The sequence below is a fragment of the Sinocyclocheilus grahami genome, unplaced genomic scaffold, assembly GCF_001515645.1.
Source record: "Sinocyclocheilus grahami isolate Dianchi unplaced genomic scaffold, SAMN03320097.WGS_v1.1 scaffold144.1, whole genome shotgun sequence".
NCBI classification, from domain to species: Eukaryota; Metazoa; Chordata; class Actinopteri; order Cypriniformes; family Cyprinidae; genus Sinocyclocheilus; species Sinocyclocheilus grahami.
The window spans coordinates 1,082,554-1,104,651 of NW_015505323.1; the positions used below are offsets into that span (position 1 = coordinate 1,082,554).

The following is a 22,098-nucleotide window of genomic DNA, read 5'->3' on the forward strand; positions in this document are numbered from 1 at the left end:
AATCTAAATATGCCCACTTCTGGCTCCTCCCTCTCAGGTGGACTGACCAATGGCAGTGGGCGTTTCATCTCTGCAGCTCCAGGAGCAGAGGCGAAGTTCCGCAATGCCACCACAGGCTCGTCTCTCTTCAGTCCCAGCAGCCAGCTCTTCCCGTCGTCACGGCTACGCTACGGCATGTCTGACGTGATGCCATCGGGACGTAGCCGTCTGCTTGAGGACTTCAGAAACAACCGTTACCCCAACCTGCAGCTGAGAGAAATCGCAGGGCATGTCATGGAGTTCTCTCAGGACCAGCATGGCTCCAGGTAATGCAGATGTCTGCTACAGCTCATAGATGTCAGGAAGTCAGGACCCCGATGTTACCACTTGGAATAATAGTGGGAATAATAAATAAAAATGGTTTGTGTGCAGGTTTATCCAGCTGAAACTGGAGAGAGCAAGTCCTGCAGAGCGTCAGTTGGTCTTCAATGAGATACTACAGGCAGCCTACCAACTCATGGTTGATGTGTTTGGAAATTATGTCATTCAGAAGTTCTTTGAGGTAATACAAAGTTTTTGTTGATACATGCATCATTTTAGTGTCTAATAAACCACACAGTTTCACATGTGAGCGGTTGCAGGTTCAAACTTGAACCTGATTTATTTGGTACTGCAATTGTGCAAGTCAAGTCATGTTTATTTGTGTAGCGCTTCATGCAATACAGGATGTTTCAAAGCAGGAAAATAACCGTGCCAGTGCAAAGTTCATCAGTTATGTTTATTAAGTGTACCTGATGTCAATTATGATGAGAAGCATCTGTTAAAAGCAGTTTATGTGTTTAGTTTGGCAGTCTCGACCAGAAGTTGGCGCTGGCTGAGCGGATCCGTGGCCATGTTTTATCCCTGGCACTGCAGATGTATGGCTGCAGAGTGATCCAAAAAGCTCTGGAGTTTATCCCTTCGGACCAACAAGTCATTGTAAGTTTATGAAGGGCTGCACGCTCGCGTTATAATTCTTCACATTGCTGTGTTGAAGTTACACAATGTGTATGAATTTAATCTAAATTGTTTGTGTCTTTTGCAGAATGAGATGGTTCGGGAGCTTGACGGACATGTGTTAAAGTGTGTGAAGGATCAAAATGGCAATCATGTTGTGCAGAAATGCATTGAGTGTGTCCAGCCTCATGCTCTTCAGTTCATCATTGATGCCTTCAAAGGACAGGTGTGTCTGTATTGAACCGTGTGAAATGCTAACTTTTTGAAGTGTGTGTGTACCATGGGAACCTTTGTGGTTTATTTATGGAGTGCCTGATTTTTGAAATGCAGTGCACTATTGAGAGGCTGAGGCATATTATAACAAATGAAGAAAAAACTTACCTATAGTACTTGTCTAATGAAAACTTTTTGTTTTTTAAATAAGTCTCTTCTGATTTATTTGATCAAAAATACAGTAAACACAGCAATATTGTAAAGTATTTTCAAATTAAAATCACTTTTCTGTTTTAATATATTTTTAAAATGTATTTTATGTGAATCCTGTGGCAAAGCTGTATGCTTTGCTTAAAATTTGTGTAAACCGTGATGTTTTTTTTTCTCTGAAATTTGATAAATGTAAAGTAAAAAAAAACTGCATTTATAAATGTATTTACTGTCACATCTGATCAATTTAGTGCATACTGTTTGAAGAAAAGTATTTTTCCATCCCAAAAATATCTTACTTCAAACACTTGAACAGTAGTGTAGAATTTATTAGACACCTTTTATATGTATTATATATATTAATATTTGTGTGCGTGTTGGAGCCAAAGTTGCAGTATATTGGATAGCAATATAGTCAAGTAACAATCTGAACTACTAAACTTAAAAAAAAATAATAATAATAATAATCCTGTCAAATATTTATGTATCTGCAGTCTTGTCAAATTCAGTGTTTCCTCTTCAGTGGACCACACTGGCCAAAATGGCTGCAATAGTGAATAAGTAGTCTATGGGCCCCATGTTCTTATAAAATGAGTCCTGGGGATAGAAAAGTCTACTAACATGCAGTTTGTAACCTGTATGTGTTGCGAGAAAACTGCTTAATCATCCAGTCGTGGTTCTGAAATGACCTGTTTTGAAATGTATTTAAAACCTTCGTCTTATGTGTGTATGTTTAACTAATAACTATGTGTGTTGTGCAGGTGTTTGCTCTGTCCACACACCCATATGGTTGTCGGGTGATCCAGCGTATTCTGGAGCACTGCCTGCCTGAGCAGACTCTACCGATACTGGAGGAAATACATCAACACACCGAGCAGCTGGTCCAGGTAATTGATGACGCATTCTCGTTCTGTACTGACCCAGGATCTCATCCATTCCTCTCATCAAAACCCTTTTTTTCTTCCCTTTCCCATATAGGATCAGTATGGGAATTACGTAATTCAGCACGTGTTGGAGCATGGCCGCGCAGAGGACAAGAGCAAGATTGTATCTGAAATCCGTGGAAATGTTTTGGGGCTCAGCCAGCATAAGTTTGCCAGGTGCGCACAAAGCATTTACGCATATGTGATAATCCGCCACACAAAGGCGCACAGGAGGAAGTCTTTAGGGGTGTTTGTTTTTTTTTATTTCCTAGTAACGTGGTGGAAAAGTGCGTGACCCACTCATTGCGTGCCGAGAGGGCGATGCTGATAGATGAGGTGTGCAGTATGGCAGACGGGCCCCACAGTGCCTTATACACCATGATGAAGGACCAGTACGCCAACTACGTTGTGCAGAAGATGATCGATGTGGCTGAGCCAACACAACGCAAGATTGTAATGCACAAGGTGTGGCTTCTATTCAGTTAGCAATATTTCTTCTTTTCCTGTTTGTGCCAAAAGCACCAATGAATTGTGACTGAACAATGATTGTTGGTTGTTTTGTGTAGATCCGACCCCATATTGCGACGCTGAGGAAGTACACGTACGGAAAGCACATTTTGGCCAAGCTGGAGAAGTACTACATGAAGAACGGCGTTGACCTCGGCCCACTCTGTGCACCCCCTAATGGCATCATGTAAACCCTTCCCATAACTCATCTAGGATGCCCGTCTGTGTGTGTGTGTGCGTGTGTGAGCGTGTTTGTCCACACCCGACGATGTAGGGAGGTTGGGGTGGAATGGACGAAACCTTCCCCTCATCACTGAGTCATCCCCGGGTTGTTGTGATTTTTCTTTTTTTCCTCTCCCTTTTAGCATTTCTTTCTGTTTTCACTCTACTACCTAAATAATGGTCCTTTTTTTTGGTCCTGTATGAAATGAGAATATTTGATTTATCCCACGTTCGATCATGTAGGCTTGCGCAAACACTTTATTGCTTCGCAACACCTTTCTAATGCGCATATTCTATCATAACACACACGCACATTATTGCTAACACGCAGACATTTAGCATGGGAGACGTTTTTGGTCTTGCTTCTATAAACTATTTAGTGCATACTTGGTGTAGACCTTTGCATATATATATATAAATATATATATATAAAACTTTGTAGTTTTTCTGTTTTTTGATGTCCAATCTGTATCTATAATCTTCCCCTGTAGTGAATACATACTTCTGATTGTATAATTGTACATTTGTAAACCTTCGCTAATGTAAATGTGGACTCGCTTCTACAGCCCTTTTTTGGTATGAGAAAAAAGACAAAATGGAAAAAAGAAAATCTTGTGCATTTCAGTGTAAATTCTCACCTCTTTGGTTGTGGTTTCTGAGTTATGAGTTGTTATATATTGTAAATTGTAATATCAGATTTTTTGTTGGTTTTGAAGCCCTTTGAATTATTACTGCATAGATGTACAAAGAACAGAGAAAAGTGTGCACTCTGCTTTTAGCCATTCACCAGCCACCTCTTTTTCACCTCCACTCATCCCTTTCTTTTTTTAGGATCTTTTATAGTCCCTCCCTCGCTCCTGGGCAGGTGCGTTTGTGTGTATGTGTGTGACGCGTTCGACTGCCCTTGGTCAGAGTCGGAGGTGTGTACAGATTTGCCATTCTTTTGTCTACTTGTAAGTGATTGTAACATACTGGCCATTGGTTTTTGATTTGGAACACTCTCTGGTGTATATTTAAACAGCCTTGTGTATATTTCCTATGATTCTCTTTATGCAGGCACACTTGTAACCATAATGTGTATAGGTAACAGATGCTGTGTGTGCTTTCTGCCTGGGCAACTATTTTTTGTAACTCCAGTTGTAGATTGTCTCTAAACAATGTGTGATCTTTATTTTGAAACAAAACAATGAAAAAAATTCAAAATTTCATAACGGCCTTTGACTCTTCCTTTTGATGTGCTTGTTTTGTGTTCAGCACTGTGATCATTCAAATCTATTGTCATACTTTTCAGGAATCATTTGGAAAAACTACTCTTGTTGAAGACTGAGGCTGTTTTTGGTAGCATTTTAGTTGCTTTAATTCATTAAACAAATGTGTGATATTAGTGAAACATTAATAGCATTTTCCACAAAGGATGTATTTGTTGAAATTTTCCTGTAGCAATAAGTTTCTTAATGACACGGCCTGAGGATACTGTCTTGTTGAAAGTAGCAGATATGCTTAGATGAAGGATTCTGTTGGTTTTGAAATGTAAAACTTGCGTAACTAACATCTTTCCAGGGAACGGATAATTGCAAAATGCATACCTTGAATGCACCACAAATCTCTTTAGATAAAAGCGTCTGCCAGATGTGCAATTTTAAGTCTTGCATTTTTCAAAGGCGGCTGAAAGCCAGTTCACACTAAGGACTGTAGCTGTCCACAGCACAATAACAATAACGACACACTGGAGTGATATTGCTGGAATCACTTTCAGAACAATTGTTTGTAGCTGACGAACAACAAAAACATTACCAGGCCATCTGAGTCCACCTGACTTTAAAGAGCTTGAGCATTTAAAGCAGCAGATATCATAACTACAGTGCACTTACCGTTCAGGCTGTGAATGGGCCTTGACACAAATACGTTTGATAAGAATAGATCTTTGTTCCGTCATAAAGGTACAATGAATATTAACGCTGTAAAGTCTGATATATGAATTCATAGAAATCAATAATGTTTTGTATCATATTTAGATCATTAGACTTTTATGGCCCATATAGCATGATAGTGAGAATATGGAGCTCATACTCGAGGAAAAGGCACCTCAGATTTGTTCAGAAACAGCAAAAAGATGCAATTTGGTGCAGTTGCTGTTATTTCTGTGGCCAATAAACAAGATGCCTTGTAAATCAATGAGATTTTTAACAGACTACTTAAAATTCATTTAAATGTCAGTTGTAACTATCTTCCAATAATGTCTTATTAGGATGATTTTAAATGCTTAGTTTTATGACTAAAAGCTCTAGTTTTAATTATTAGGGCAAAACATACATTATGATTGAGGGACGTACAAATAAATATTCCTCAAAAGCCCAATGTATCATATTTTCATAAATGTCTTGATTTGCAACACATAAGGCAAGTGTGTGTGTGTTTCTAAATGAATGAGACCGTTTTGAGCTGTCCATATGTTATCCAATATCACCGGCTGAATGATATCTTATAGTGTGCTTAATAACTGAGCTCAGTGCATCAGACTTTCTTAAATACAGATAAGAAGTCATGAATAATGTAGTAGGCTAGTCTGAAGGTATCTCACCCATACTCATACACCCAGCCAAATGTCGGTCAACCAAAAAACTGCCACTTTCATTCTTGTACTTGTTTCTTATGCACCATAAGACCTTTGACATATATGAACAATTTTATGTACATATTGAAACACCACCAAAAACATTATAAAGGACAATAAAGGTGACATTATATTCACTACGAGTCAAAACAGTCGCATGAAATTATTGTATGTCCACTACTACTACAGACAAAATGTTCAGGGTCTCGGGACGCTTTGGTGGAAATCGCGATAGGGGAGCAGAAGGGAGAGGCAGGGAAGACGTCGATGCTTGACTGGGCTGCAGGGGGCATCCTCAACCGCACGAGGAAAATCCACCCAATGCCCGTCCTCCTCTCACACACGCCATAGCGAAGAGAAGAGAAGAGAAAGAGAGAGAGGAGTTCTGGTCTTCCCTCTGCTTCCATTTCCATCAGGTCTCAGCCACTCAAGTCAGAGGGGAGGCAATCACAAGAGGCCGTGCGCGCTGCTGCTGCTCCTCCTCGGTCTTCGCGTGGTTTTGCGGGGATTTGACCGTGCCGACGCAAGACGGATGTGCCGACAAAAGCGCCTGCCCCGAAGTTGGATACCGTAAACTCAGCGAAAGGTGTACTCCTACCTAGTACCTTAAAGAGGAGCGCGGACACGAGAACGCGAGCCCCGTGTTTTGCTGCGTTCGGAGCACCATGAAGCTCCCGTGCTGGATGGCGCTGGCGCTGGCGCTGCTGCTGGCGCAGACTGCACTGGTAAGAATGACACTCTATTGTGATCTATTGTTAGGAGAGGGCGACTTACCGCCGGGCACACGCGCTCACAACATGTCCAACATTCACATTCGGGATTATGTTCGTGTATACTTTAAGTAATCTTTATGAGAGAGTGTGAATTGTAAGGTCATTAATTAGGCGACAGTAGCCGTGTGCTGTTCGGTTGTAAATCTTGGACGCGACCCACATTCTGTCGGCTGACCGCAGACAGCGCGTCTCTGGCGGCCTGGGGAGCGCTGCAAGTGGGCTGGAGAAAGCTCTGAGATGAGACCTACGAGCCAACCACAACCGTGCGGATTTCTCCTGGGCACCTTTGCCTTGTTTGGCCATTTTGGTCGGATGTGGGTGGGTGTGTCGGTGTTGTGGGTCAGGGACGCACCGTTAGTCGCCGTCCCCCGAAGCTTGAAGATTGGGTGCGTGCGTGCACGCGCGCTCGCGCATGGCAGGATAAACTATAATTAACGCGTCGCATCTAATTAGGGTTTAATTGCAAGCCTTTTGTCCCTCATGTTTGCCTGTCGGTGGTCCCGCCACACGTACCATTCCCTTTGTGGTCAAGAGTGGTCGGTGGGTTCCAGACATGGTCGGTCATTACAGCAGGGCTGCATAATAATGATTTGTAGCGGGGAATAGGCGGAGGTGTTGGCTGAGCTTTGAAAGTGTCGCCGATCGGCGGATGATATTGTCCGGAGATCGCCCGAGGTGGGGTGAGTGGGGTGTGGAGGGTGGAGAGCGGCGGGCTGCGGGGGATGACGTCATTGGTCTGAGCGGAACCCAGATTCAGAAGAGGGTGTCGAATTCATGCACGGGTTTTTTTATTACGTTACGTTTACATAACGTATTAATAATTTAAATGCATTAATGAAATCCTTTAAGAAAATTAGAACAGAACTCAGCCTTTACTACGGATATGCTATGGTTTTTTATGTTACTGAGCGCTTTTGTTGAGCCCAAAGTCCTTCTTTTAATCAACTAACTGGCAGTGATAAACTACTGGTGGTTTCAAATGCTTGTAAACACTACAGAGTGCAGCAGTGCCCGTCCACTTTTTCAGTATTTTTCCTATAGGGAATTTTTTTAAGGTCTTTGTTTAAGAGTTATTAGACATTAACTAAACCAACCAGCTACAATGTGAATTACAACATTACTTTACTTTTTACTTTTAGTCATTTAGCAGACGCTTTTATCCAAAGCGACTTACAAATAAGAGAAAGTAATTAAAATAAAAAAACTACATGTATATGTACAGCCACACACATACATATACATGTACATATATATAAATACATTCAATAAATATGATTTAATTTCCATTTTGTATGTTGAAGTACTGAAATAACTCAAATTAAATGAAACTAAAACTTAATAAAAAAACCTACCTATATAGACATAAAAACTAATAAAATGACAACATTACTACAACTGTAACTAAAACTAAAATAGATAACTAATCAAACTACATTAGTTTCAGTAATCCTAAAAAAAAAAAAATTACACTGAGCCAAACACACATGCTAAAATAACAACAACTTACTGACACATAGTAAGAAATGGTTATAAAAAACTGAAACAGAAGTGAAACAAGTAGCAGGAAAGAGGAGAGATAAAAAGCGATACTTATGTCCTTTGCCGGTGTCCCTGCCCGGTGGAGTCGCACGGTAGAGTCGATGGTCTTTACACTCATCCGTCTTCACACGACCGCTTCCGCTGTGAACTAAGCTTCTTTTTAAATTCATTAAACAAAACTCAAATTGAATTCAGCTGGACACACTTTCCTGTTTATCACAACAAATGGCCAAGCAAAGCGCATGACACATTACAAACTTTGAAGCAAGAAGTAGAGACCGAGACAAAGATACAGAGACTGTGTACTCATTGGCTTTAATAATCACATTTAAAATGGTGAAATATAAAACTTTTGATTTAAAGTTGTTGACTTTATATACGTTAGGAGAAAATTTTATTTTTCTTCTGTAACCCTTCTGTTGCACTCTATTGAGGTAGCTGAGGAGTAGATGTTTTCTTATAGTTGACCATTATTAATGAATGGTTGCCGGAAATAAACTTTTTGCCCACAGTAGTTTATGAATGCTCAGTTTTACCGGGCATTTTTATTTTTCCAATCTAGATATAAAAGATAACCACCATATGTGTGATCAAACATGCAGAGACCTTTAAGTGGGCTAAAAATGACATTCTTTGCACTCATGACCTTGAAACTTGTGTCAGTTGACTTTCCATTCACTTTGTTTTTTTTTTCCTTTTTCTTTGGATAATCAGTTTATACAGAGTCCTTACGTTATCAACAAACGAGTGAACCTGTGTTGTTTGCGTGAAAACTTTACTCAGAGCACCTCCTGAGATGGTCGGAGTTCATTTTGTACATTTGCATACAAGAAAACATTTGTGGAAACTGCATTAAGGCCAGTGAACATCCGGACAAACAGCAGAATCAGACATTTGACACACTAACAGCTTTTGACTGTTTATCAATATATAATCTAATGTGGTTCTTCAAGTGTGTCTTTGCATCCAAGCAGCCGCTTTTCTTTTCAAGTGTCTAACTGACATGTCGTACAAGTCACAGTGGGCTGGCTGATGAGAAAGTTTACATGTTATTGTGAAAAAAACACCTGAATTTGGTTGGTAGTGGGTGCTTATTTCATACCTATCTTGCCCACTAAAAACGAATCAACACACTTGTAGTATAATGCGTGATTGGTTGAGTTGTTGTGGCCACTTCAAACGGAAGTCTCATGTGGATCAGGTCAGTGGTGTCATATCCTTTCTGGCATTGTGTGCCAGAGATGGAATTTAATTTAGATCTGGGAATTGAGCTAATGGACACACATCCGCTCCAGGGAGCTGTGTGTTTTAAAGGATCATGTTGGAGTCCTGGGTTCAGCACTGAATCAGTGTTTTGTGCTGTAGACGACAAAGACAACCATAGAGAGGGAGGGAGATGAGGAGGAGGAGGGAATGAGGGAGAGAATGAGAGAAAATGAGTGGAGAGGAATGTGTGAAGCAATTTGACACAGGAAGTTTCTGCTGCTGACTTTCTCACTCAGCTGTATAAAGGTCTCGCTTACAGACTCTCAAAAGCTAGACAGTGTTTTAAAGTTTTGATTGGGACATGCCTTGCTCAATGTCTGTGTGGCCTGTGAGGAGGATTAGCATTGCTTGGGAGAATAAACCAATATGGGATTGGAGCCAATGTGTTCTGTTCATGCAACAGTTTACCCGAAATGAAAATTCTCTCATCATTTAATCACCCTTTTGTCGTTTCAAACCTGTATGATTTTCCGCTGCGTAACAGAAAGGAAGATAATATTTTAAAGAATATTTCAACTGTTTTTGTCCATACAATGAAAGTCAAAAGAGTCCAAAACAACATTAGGCCCCACTGACTTTCATTGTATGCACAAAAAATACTGAGACATTTTTCAAAATATCTCCTTTTGTGATCCATAGAAGAAAGTCATGTAAGTTAAGAACATTGGAATTTCTCAGGAGTGTTAAAATTAGTCAGAAATGAGACAATCATTCATTGGCATACAGTAAAGCCAGTATCTCACTAGTTGGTTTCCAGTTGCTGAATAATCTGAGTGCCAGTGTGTACGGCTGCGTCTCTCGGCAGGTGGGTGTTAACAGCCCCGGTGACCCAGAACCCTGCTGAGATAATGACCCTACAGTCTGAAAGTCAACTTCCTTCCCGTTTGAAATGATCAGAGGTGATCTTTGGGGCGTGCCTCTGACATTCAACATAAAAGGGAGGGATTTCAGCAAAAACAGTCGGTAGTTGTGACATACCCGACCAAAATCCAGTTGCACAACAGGGATCATTTGGTTTTGGAATAATTTAATGAGAAATGTTTGACTTCATTTTGAAATCTCTGACTTTTGTGACACTGAGGCTTTTTCAGGAGTTGTAATACAAGATTTTTTACCGAGACATATGTGAGAGAAAAGAGACCTTATTTAATCTCAGTAGTATATGTTTACATAAACTTCAGAAATGTTCTATTTCAGTTGGTACTAAAGCAATAAAATGTCGCTTAAACACTTTAGTCTGACTGAAATGTCTAACTAGGTCTGTTAGTCTAATAATTTGATTGTATCAAGCATGTAAACATGTTAATCAGACTACAGTTGGCTTCTGTATGGTTTACATGCTTGGAAATTCCAAACCCAAAAGTAGCTTGATTATAATTCCACATGTAAATATACTTTGTGTCAATTGAGTTATTAAAAAGATGTGATGCGTGTCATTTACACAGAACTTTTTCAGTTCAACTGTGCTTTTACATTGTTTTACTACGTAAACATACCTACATGCACTAGGCGGACGTGTTTGACTGTGGTGTCCACGTATCATGTGTTGACACGCATGAAACGGCGTTTTCAAAATGTGCCACTCAAGTTGAAAGTAGTTCAACTTTTAATAAACGTGTCTCTAGACCTTGTGTTTTTTCTTCAGTCGATTGCCCCACATTTCCCAGTTTTTAATGCAAAAACACATTCTATGTGAACAGCCTCACATGTGGCTGTTTTCTTACACAAAATGCATCTAATAAACTGGTCAGTTCTGGTATAACAAGTTCTGCATGTAAATTTGAACATGTTGAATTTGTTCCTAGTTTGACATTGTATGTTCTCAGACACTTCTATTGAAGGCCAGTCCAAATGTTTAACATCTGGCCACTTTAAATTTCTCCAAGCAAATCACAGTCATAGCCACAGTCTTGCAACAAACACTGTGGCAATTCCATGTCGATATAATAAGTGCACTGTGTTCTGGTGTGAAAGTGTTTAATTTAGAGGTGTTAGCCGAGGAGGTTCACATCAGCACACCTTCTTCACATAAACTAAATGAGCCACATCATGCTCCCCTCCCTTTGACCACCTTACATCTGTCAGCCGCCTCCTGCGCAATAACCTGAAGATGATAGATGCAGGTAGGTGAAATCTGGGTCAAATCATTGCCATGCGTGAGTGTCATTCTTCATTCAGTTGGAAAAACACTTGTGGACTCATCTGACTCAGTTTTTTGTGACAGTGTTGATTACCACAAAAATAATTTTGTCTTGTCCCTACTTTTCTTTGAAAAAAAGCAGAAATCTGTGAGGTTACAGTGAGGTGATCGCAAAGCAAGTGGATAGGGCTGATCTGTACACATCTTTACAAGTTTCAACAGTAAAGCCACAAGGCGTAAACAACATGACTGTTAACATAATTTTAGTGTGGGAAAAATTGCTTGCTAACCTCTTCTCTGTAAAATTATATCCAATTTTACTTTCTTGCCATGACAGTGCAATGCCTGAAACCTTAAAATGAACTAATTATTTATAGCTTTACAGCTCAAATAATACAAACGTTTTACAGCAGTAATGCAAGTAAAATTATAAGGTTCACATATCTGCTTTTAAATCCTCATATATATATATATATATATATATCAGGATACAAATATGCATAATGACATGGGTATTACAATGTAAACATTACACTTATGGAGCGTCCCCATAAAGCACATAAACAAGTGTGTATGAAGATTTTAGCTATTTTAAACAGAAAAATAGGGATGAGTCAAAATTATTTCTTGTGGCAATCAACATTATGCCGGCAATGATTGCTTCTCATTCTGTCGTTCACCTATATCGAACCTGGAATATATACCTGGATCCTTAATCTGTGAGGTAGTAGGCAGAACATGCTGTAATTGAATATTACAAGCTATGATGCTGTACTGTAGAAACCCATTTTAAGATCAGAGCTCGTATAGCCACATAAACAGAAAAGAGAGAGGGATGAATTGCTGATAGAGAAGGCGGGAGGGAGAAAGGTGGAGACTATCAGGGCTCGTTGCTCTTTCCCAAGAGACTGTGTTCCTCTACCTGGTCTGCACAGTGTCACCATGACAACGGCAGAGCACATCTCCGTCACAGCCGTATCTCTGGTCTCTCCCCTTTCTTTGCCCCTCTCATTCTGTCATTCACCCCTTTCTCTTTCCTTGCTTGCTCTTTTTCATCTGTCTCTCTCTCTCTCTCTCTCTCTCTCTGTCTCCCTCACTAATTAAGATGCGGCTCCAGCAGTCTGGTGGGGGAGGGGAAATCACTCCATACCTGAGAGAGACACAGGAAGAGAGACTGGCTAGGAGGGAAGGGACACGTAAACTATATTTTACAGTCGGATGTGTGGGCATTGGTGCGTTTATAATGGGCTGGAGTGTAGTATTGTTTTACGGGTGTGGTTTTAGATGTGTAAATGGCAGTTGCGATCCGTATCTCAGAAAAACCATCAGCATGATTGAATGTCTTTACCCCTTAGAAATGACAAGTGCTTTTCTGTCCCAAATTTTTGTGTGCTTGCATGCGTGTGTGCGCCATGCTATAATAAGACCCTAAATTAGAGAGCATTGGTAAGAGGCATTCCAAATCCACAATGAGTTTTAAGATGCCTCACCAAGCCGCTCTATGAAAATGAATACAGCTATTGTAGCCAAACAGGACAGCCCTTGCCTGGAGAAAACGTGTTTATGCACATGTGTCCTTCCTTTTCCTCCTTTTCTGTCTGTCTGTTTGTTTGTTTGTTCTGCAGATGTTCTCCTGGCCTCTTGCTTGGGGAAGGGGTTGGGGTAGTGACGTGTTTTTCCGTGGCGATAGAGGAACCACTAGGATAATTGGGTTAACGAGAGAATGGGTGCATGGCCGTATATGCTCTGGGGACTTCTGGAATGTCGTTAACTTTCCAGTAGCAGGGTGGGGCGAGGTGAGCGCCAGATGAGGGTCTATACAATACTAAAAACAGCCCCAGAGTTAATTGGGAACAAGGAATATTTAGATAATGCTGGCGGAGCGTGTCAGATGTGATGTGAAGGCCATTAATCAACAAGATCTGCGTTTATTATAAAGACAAATGATGAACTGCATTAAAGTAAGTGCTTTCATTCATTTGAGAGCACGCATTCATGCATTTAAAGGGGTCATATGATGCTGCTAAAAATAACATTATTTGGTGTAATGAAATGTTTATGCGGTTTAAAGTAAAAAAAAACACATTATTTTCCACATACTGTACATTATTGTTTCTCCTCTATGCCCCGCCTTTTTGAAACGAGTCGATTTTTACAAAGCTCATCATTCTGAAAAAGTGAGGTGTGCTGTGATTGGCCAGCTATCCAGTGCATAGTGATTGGCCGAATAACTCAAGCATGAGACGGAAATGTTACGCCCCTTAACATACTATGATGGTGTGTCCCAGCCGGAGCGACGACACAAAAACATTAAAACCCATTAAAAACGAGGCATTTGTTGCATCCAGTGGGGACATAATTACTGATTATAATGACTTATACTGTCTTTTTATGCGTTGCGTTGCATCGTGCCGCATAAACATATAACCCTGTCTGCATTTGTGATCAGAGAAATGACAAACAACAAGTGCTACTCTTTCACACCAGATGAAAAAAAAAATGCAGTTTTTATTCAGTAAGGATGGAATAAATTGATCAAAAGTGACAGTAAAGACATTTGTTACAAATATTTCCTATTTCAACTAAATGTGTTTTTTTTAACTTCATTTTTAACAAAGAATCTTGAAAAAAATGTATCACTGTCTCCATAAAAGTATTAGGCACATCTGTTTTCAAAATTGATAATAATAAGAAATATTTCTTGAGCACCAAATCAGCATATTCTATGGAGACTGGAGTAATGGCTGCTGAAAATTCAGGTTTGCCATCACAGGAATAAATTACATTTAAATATATTCAAGCAGAAAACAGTTACTTTGAAATAGGCCTGGGCGATAAAACGGTATCGATATTTATCGATGGTACACCCTCTTCGATAACGATAGAAAAATGTTCGATATAGTGCACGATATAGGCACGTGCTATGAGTGACGCAGACCGCACACACAAACACATGCTGAATTGAGTGCTGTGCCTGCTTGTGATGAGGAGGTGGTGAATAAAAAAAATGAACATTAGTCGAATTTTAAATAAACATTTGCATTTGAATGCAAAAATAGTACAATCACAAGACGCGCAGATGCTGCATTATTCTATGCATTATTATATACAAGTTAAAACAGTTTAAACTTTTAGAAAACATGTCACGAATTTGTGGAGGTTTATTTCTTTTCACTGCGTTTCTTATATTTATATCTCCATCCAAGATGGCGGCGTGTTCACACGCTGCGGCTTCTCTCTCTCCCGACAGAAAGGTGTTTTCGTGTTTTTTGTCTTGTGAGTCGCAGTGTTTTTGTACGCATTCGTCGCGTCTATTTGTTTCCAAGCGCGCATATTGTCGTGAGTTTCTGCTCGATGTCGGCAGAACCACATTTTTAGAGTTAAACTCTGCGCACGCCGAAGGGTGAGCAGCACCAAGTTCCTGGGTGTGCACATCACAGAGGATCTCTCCTGGACCTTAAATTTATTTTGTGTTTGACTGTTAAAACGAAAAATATTTGTTGTTCGTCTCAATAAATTGGGTTAATTTAAAAATACAGTGGTTAAATTTAAACGTTTTTTTTTTCTATTGCTCTTTGTTTTAAAAAAGGTTATAAAAAATGTCAATAATTATTGATACCGAACGATATGAAACATTATATCGTTGATACATTTTTTAGCTATATCGCCCAGCCCTACTTTGAAATGTAATATTTCACAATATTATTATTTAGCTGTACTTTTGATGAAATACTTTTTTGGTGAGCATAAAAGACAAAAATATTACTGGCCACAAACTTAAGAATGGTATTGCATATATGAAATTAACCATATTTAGCTTCAAAATGGGACTGACAACTGTTTTCTGCTGCTGTGTGAACCTATATACGTGTGGTATTTCTAAAGGGATTTCCTGGTGAGAGGGACTTCACATTATTTAGTAGTCAGTCCCCATGGTGAATGACACAAAATGCAGTGTGAACTGCAGAGATGCACTTATAAATCTGTATTTGTGACTGTTGCAATTCAGCTCATTTAAATAGTTCAAAAATTCCGTTTTGAAGTATTTATCCATATCATCAAACTAAGTCTGAATGAATTATTCTTTAGGGGCTTTAGTTCCAGTGGATTTATGTTATATAATATGACTCCACAAGAATCTGCATAGCCGATCTGACACCAAACATTGAAATAATAGTTTTAAAATATTTATTATTCCACACACTTTTTATTTTAGGGATTTATTTATACCAAGTAAAAACTCCCAGATAAGAGCCAAAGAAAAAAAATGAGCCTGCAGCCAAAAGACAAAAATGTGTGTGAAAGCACATGCATAAAGTAAACTGTCTGCTCACATCTTTGAGGATTTAACACCGTGCACCATTTAATCTATTTGCATTTTCTTTGTTTCTCAGCCTGCATGCACAAACGTGTGCACAAAAGGTCATACTCGCCTTCAGTATAACCTCTACTCAAGTTTAATCACTCAACAGTTGCCCATTTTTGAAGCTCAAAGAGTCGTTTGAGTGACGAATGTGTTTGTGCACATTGATGTGCAAATTAACACACCGTCTTTGCAACTCAAGAACCAACACTTCTTCCTACAGTAGGTGCAGTTGAGAGGCTCGTCAAATCTAAAGTCAGGCTTGTTACTCTGATTAAAATCTTTACTAGAAGATGTATTCCAGCAGCTGAGTGATAAAGATGTGTACTAAAGTCAGAAGTGATTAATCTTGATTGAAACACTAAGGACATTATCTAAACACTAAGGACAAATATTTTAGCCAATTTAGTCCCATTTAGTATTTATTACAGTTTTGTCCATTTAGTGTTTTATTTATAATGTTAAAATCATCAAATACTTTTACACAGGACAATTTTTTTGGATATTTGTATGAAACAAGATGGCAAATTCTTTTAAATATTAGCCCTTCTATTTCCATTATCTGTGACTGTGGCTTGCATACAAAGAATATTAATTTTAGTACCAGTCTAGTCTTTATTCACAAGATTTTCAATGACTTCTCAATGCATACTGCAGTATAAGCTGATGTAATGCACAGCATTATTGCACACTTTATTGAACAGCCAGTGTAGGTTGTTTTTGTGATTGGGAGAGAGAATGCTATACTTTGTATCAGTTTTTGACTAAAGCAAGCATAATAATCTGTACCAGTGACTGAATGATTGTGAAGTTGTTTTAAAAAATGTGATGAAATGTCAGAATGTTGGCTGAAGAGATTCTGCGCTTCTCAGCCAGACTCTGAGTATTTGATAAGAGGGATCTGGCACACACACACACACACAGCTGATGAAATGCAGACTTCTGTCTAGTGTGGAGAATGACTAAGAGAGAGACCCTGTAAATAACAGATATAAAAAGAATAATTTTTTCTTCTTTTTGAAATTAAATTAATATGGTATGCACATCTCCATTATGTGTGTAATGGAAGATTGATGTAACTGTTCCCATTGAATATATAATTTTCATTATTAATTTAAGTCACTAAGTTTTAAAGACTTAATCAATAATAATTCTGGATATTTTCTAAATGCATGTTATTGATTGTATTGTGTACATGCACATGCTTACATTTTTACTATTTGTTTAGACAAAATAAAATAAATAAGGACAGAATTTCCATTTTTGGGTTAACTACCCCTTTAATGTCTGATCTTGTCTCAGTGGTCTGAGTTTCTGACAGTAAAAGGCCACGGCCTGCATCATCAACAATCTGCTGGATGTCAGGTTCATTACAGATATAATGGAGTTGATGGATTCTGACTCAAACATGAAGTCAAGGCTCACGCTCACACCTCCCCCATCGTTTGGCCTCCAAGTCAAGGGCTTGGGCCAAGATCAGCGCTACGCTGTCTTTTGCCACAAACACTGAATGCCATGACTGTAGCTAAAAGAAGGTCCTCTGGCTGTCACAGCTTTAATGTCAGTGGAATAAATTAGTCAGTAAAGTTCATTTATAGCGCACCGATAAAATCTAGAAGTGTTGACCAAAGTGATGACCAGCAATATATTACATAAAAAATTCCAATGCCACAGCAAAAAAAAGAGGGAACCCTGTAATTAAATTGAACTGTTCAGTTTGTTTTTTAGGGTTAACTTGTGTTCACATTCGAGGGCTTATTAAAAACACTGAACTGATCCAGCCAGGAATAGTGTTACGGGAAACAGAAACAGGAACTACTATAATATAAAAGTCCAAAGATGGCACAGTGGCAGATGTAGACATTTATATGAAACCTTATGCACAGATCTGACATTTGACACAAATTCACTTTTTTTGTGATTTTTGATATGATTTTTTTTTTAATGTTTTTGCATAAAGTCTCTTATGCTTACCAAAGCTGCATTTATAATAATAAATGATAATGATAATAAAAACTGTAAAATTGTGAGATATTTAACATAACTGTTTTATAGTTTATTATATTTAAAAATGTAATTTAGATGGCAGTTGAATTTCTATCAGCCATTACTCCAGGCTTCAGAGTCACATAATCCTTCAGAAATCATTCTAATATGCTGATTTCATGCTGAAGAAACCTTTATTATTATCAAAGTTGAAAACAGTTGTGCGGGTTAATATTTTTGTTGAAACCGTGATTTTGTGAAGTTTTTTTTTTTTGGTCAGGTTTCTTTGATGAATAGAAAGTTAAAAAGAACAGTATTCTTTTAATACAGAAATCTAATATAGCATTATAAATGTCTTTACTATCACTTTAGATAAATTGAATGCATCCTTTATGAATAAACTATTAATTTCAGTTTTTTGTAAATATATATTTAAAGGTGTAATAGGTGATTGTCTTCAGAAAAAAATGTTGTTATGCTGGTTGAAAGTCTCTTCACATCCCGATAGCAATCATTAAGTTAAGTGGAAAATGTTTTTGCATAAAGTCTCTTATGCTTACCAAAGCTGCATTTATAATAATAAATGATAATGATAATAAAAACTGTAAAATTGTGAGATATTTAACATAACTGTTTTATAGTTTATTATATTTAAATATGTAATTTAGATGGCAGTTGAATTTCTATCAGCCATTACGCCAGGCTTCAGAGTCACATAATCCTTCAGAAATCATTCTAATATGCTGATTTCATGCTGAAGAAACCTTTATTATTATCAAAGTTGAAAACAGTTGTGCGGGTTAATATTTTTGTTGAAACCGTGATTTTGTGAAGTTTTTTTTTTTTGGTCAGGTTTCTTTGATGAATAGAAAGTTAAAAAGAACAGTATTCTTTTAATACAGAAATCTAATATAGCATTATAAATGTCTTTACTATCACTTTAGATAAATTGAATGCATCCTTTATGAATAAACTATTAATTTCAGTTTTTTGTAAATATATATTTAAAGGTGTAATAGGTGATTGTCTTCAGAAAAAAATGTTGTTATGCTGGTTGAAAGTCTCTTCACATCCCGATAGCAATCATTAAGTTAAGTGGTCTAAATGTATTTATCTGTATTTATATATTCTGTGGAAGGCGTAGGACCAAGAAATGTTTGTCCAATCAAAACGCTCGGTCCGAGCGTTTTAATATGCTTCTCTACCTGCCTGTCAACGTATGTATTAGCATACCTGTGCACCCTGTTCGCGCAGACAGGATACATCATTAGCGCGTTCACGCACGCTGTGCAGACAGAGCAAGAATGGCAGACAAACATCAACAAGCCGATCTTCCTTCATGGTATTGTAGTACTTTTACTAACTGTACTATAAAGTTTTCTCACCAGGTGAATGACACATGATGTAGCCCAGAGGTTCCCAATTCCAGTCCTCGCACAAGGGAAGCAGGGAAAATCTGTTGAAGTTTACTTCACTTCGGAACATTCATTCACGGATTTGCGCTGCGCAGCGTCTTCACACACAGACGAAACTTACTAGAGAAGTGTGACATAATATACCTCTGTAAATAAATACTATTTAAATTCACGTCTCACACACTTTAATGCCCTTTGTATGGAACATATACGCTCGCTTGGAACTGGAATCCTGGCGGAATATCCGGTGATGTACACTTCCCAGGGCACTCACGGTCGAATAGAACAAACGTCGCACGTGATAAGAGATACATATGAAATCTGCAGAGCAGGAGGTCGCGAGGATTGGAATTGAGAACCGCTGATGTACCCTACTGTAATGTTGTCTCTGGTGTTCTGGTCTGTGAGTGTAAATGCATTCAGAGGGCATGGCTTTGGATGGCGATTGCAGGGAGGGTGGGACCTTCGCTTTCAGTGCTATCAGGCTAAAGTTAGCATTCATTTTCCAAGATCTCCTATTACACCTATAACTTTTTGTGTTAAGTGCAAAGCATAAAAAAAACTTTCACAGTAAGCACCAACAAATTATCCGTCAACTCCCCTCAAAATAAATAAATGAGTTAATATAAAATAAATAAACATATAAAATTACTAAAATATAAAATTTTAAATTTAAATAAAATAAAATACAGAGGCAATGAAAAGTCCATTGTAAAAAAACATTAAAGAGCTTACAATAACATATACATAAAGTACAAAGCCAAGTCCAACAAGCCCGCCTTATTAATTTCTATTTAAAAAAAACTAGTAGTGTAGATAATCTCAAAAAAGCCAAATACTGGCAGATTTATCAGTCTGTACGGCATATTGTCACGTAAATGCTCATGCAGTGTCTGCATCTAATTTATAAGAATAAATGGATGTCGGAGTCTCTCAAAATATCACCGCTGTTTGTAAATAATTGCAATTACCTAAGGTATGATTATATTTTGACATCAGTAATAAGAGCAGCTGTGTTTGAAGGAATGTGACTGTCAAGCTGCGAGTGCACACAGTGTTTCCCGCGCAGTGATTTATTATAACCCCAGATAAACTTTCAAGTGAGAACAAATGGATGCATGCTAAATTCTCAATGAAGACATGCTGCAAATGTGTTAAATAGCTGCCTGTAATTTCATGAATTTGCAAAAGCAGGTGTGAAAGCGAGAGAGATAGAGACGAATACAGAAGACCGGAATCAGATGCCTCAGTCAATCTATTTTTCTCTCCATTCCTTCCTGCTAATCTCCTCAGTTATCATGTTTTGCATGAAAAGTGATATTGATCGATATGAGTTATAGAGCCCGACCGATATATCGTTTTGCCGATATTATCGGCTGATATGAGCCTGAATATGCCGCCGATATGAATATTTTTTTTACAGAACATATAATGCAGATAAAATGCTTGAAATGGTGTAATTACTTTGTTTGTCCAGCAGAGCACGCTCCATTGTTTGCTACTGGCGACCTGGATGAAACGCTTTAAAGCTTAAGTCTATGGAAAACGCTCCGGTTACTATCGTAACCTCGGTTCCCTGAGAGCGGGAACGAGACATCACGGAGATATTTCTCCATTATGGGAACTCCTTCCCTTCCAACCTTTCCTGAAGTCCTATTGGCTCCCGCCAGTCCAAATGACTGGCCAATTGACGCGAAGTATGCAAACCGCATGCAAATACTGACGAGCTCGAGCGGCAGTATAAAATGCGGTGCACGCGACAATTACGTCAGAATCTGATACTGAACGCAGCTTTAGCTGATCGAGTAGCAAACACGGCGACCACCGTGATGTCTCGTTCCCGCTCTCAGGGAACCGAGGTTACGATAGTAACCGGAGCGTTCTCTCTCGAGCTTTCACGAGACATCACGGAGATATTTCTCCGTTATGGGAACGATATTCAATCCCGCCGTGAGAGAGGCTACGAGCAGCCTGTACAAGTTACACACTCAGCGAAGATAGAACACACACAATTCCCAACCAATAGCGACGCTTGTTAGGCGGGCTCGCAGCTGATAGGTGGAGATAAGCCAATGAGCGTCTAATGCCCAGGCATACGCTCCCCAGCCGCGAGTCGATGCGTCCGTCGTGACCACAACGTGTGATGTCACCAAGCCCAGGGGAACCCCCCGGCTGAAGAGATCTGGGTTGTGCCACGGCCGCAGAGCTTCGATGCAGCCGCGGGAGACCGCGATGCGCAAACGGCCGAAAGTCCACGCCGTCCAAGAGACTCGAGATTTCAACCATAATTGCAGGGGGCGCATGTGTAGTAAGCCCAGGTGACATACCGCTGCAGCAGACGCCATGAGCCCCAGCAGCCTCTGAAATTTCTTCAAGTGAACAGAGCTGCCCAGTTTGAAATGGCGCAGGGAAGACAAAATGGCCGCCGAGCGCTCCCGAGAGAGGCGGGCTCTCATCTCCACCGAGTCGAAGCACACTCCCAGATATGTTATAGACCGACTCGGGGCGAGAATGCTCTTCTGCGTGTTGACACATAGCCCTAGGGACTCCAAGTGACGAAGCAGCGTGTCTATATGGCTGACTAGCGGGGCCCGGGGCTGAGCTAAAATCAGCCAATCGTCCAGATAGTTGAGAACGCGCATCCCGCTCGCTCTGAGAGGGGAAAGTGCTGCATCCATGCACTTTGAGAAAGTGCGGGGGGCCAAAGCCAGCCCGAACGGGAGAACAGAGTATTGGTACGCTGTGCCCTCGAAAGCAAACCTCAGAAAGCGTCTGTGATGCGGTGCTATCTGAATGTGAAAGTACGCGTCCTTTAAATCCACGGACGCAAACCAGTCCCCGGGGCGAATTTGCGCCAGGATCTGTTTCAGCGTTATCATCCTGAACGGACGCTTGCAAAGCGCTCTGTTGATGGGCCTGAGATCTAGAATCGGGCGGAGTCCCCCGTCTCTT

The 22,098-nt window shown here is 39.5% G+C and overlaps 2 protein-coding genes across 4 annotated transcripts in view; both read left to right on the plus strand.

The window, feature by feature from the left end:
* Positions 1 to 4,256, plus strand: part of LOC107591628 (pumilio homolog 1-like) — a 31,960-nt gene extending 27,704 nt beyond the window's left edge. For all 3 annotated transcript variants that reach the window (XM_016280838.1, XM_016280839.1, XM_016280837.1), the window contains exons 15-22: positions 38 to 305; positions 412 to 541; positions 823 to 957; positions 1,064 to 1,201; positions 2,160 to 2,285; positions 2,377 to 2,498; positions 2,594 to 2,786; positions 2,888 to 4,256. In XM_016280838.1, coding sequence (XP_016136324.1) covers positions 38 to 305; positions 412 to 541; positions 823 to 957; positions 1,064 to 1,201; positions 2,160 to 2,285; positions 2,377 to 2,498; positions 2,594 to 2,786; positions 2,888 to 3,019 — 1,244 coding nt within the window. In that variant the 3' untranslated portion in view covers positions 3,020 to 4,256. The remainder of the gene's footprint in view (positions 1 to 37; positions 306 to 411; positions 542 to 822; positions 958 to 1,063; positions 1,202 to 2,159; positions 2,286 to 2,376; positions 2,499 to 2,593; positions 2,787 to 2,887) is intronic.
* Positions 4,257 to 5,832: 1,576 nt separating this feature from the next.
* The window catches only part of LOC107591629 (syndecan-3-like), a 34,578-nt gene continuing 18,312 nt past the window's right edge, over positions 5,833 to 22,098 (plus strand). The window contains exon 1 of the mRNA XM_016280841.1: positions 5,833 to 6,389. Coding sequence (XP_016136327.1) covers positions 6,330 to 6,389 — 60 coding nt within the window. The 5' untranslated portion in view covers positions 5,833 to 6,329. The remainder of the gene's footprint in view (positions 6,390 to 22,098) is intronic.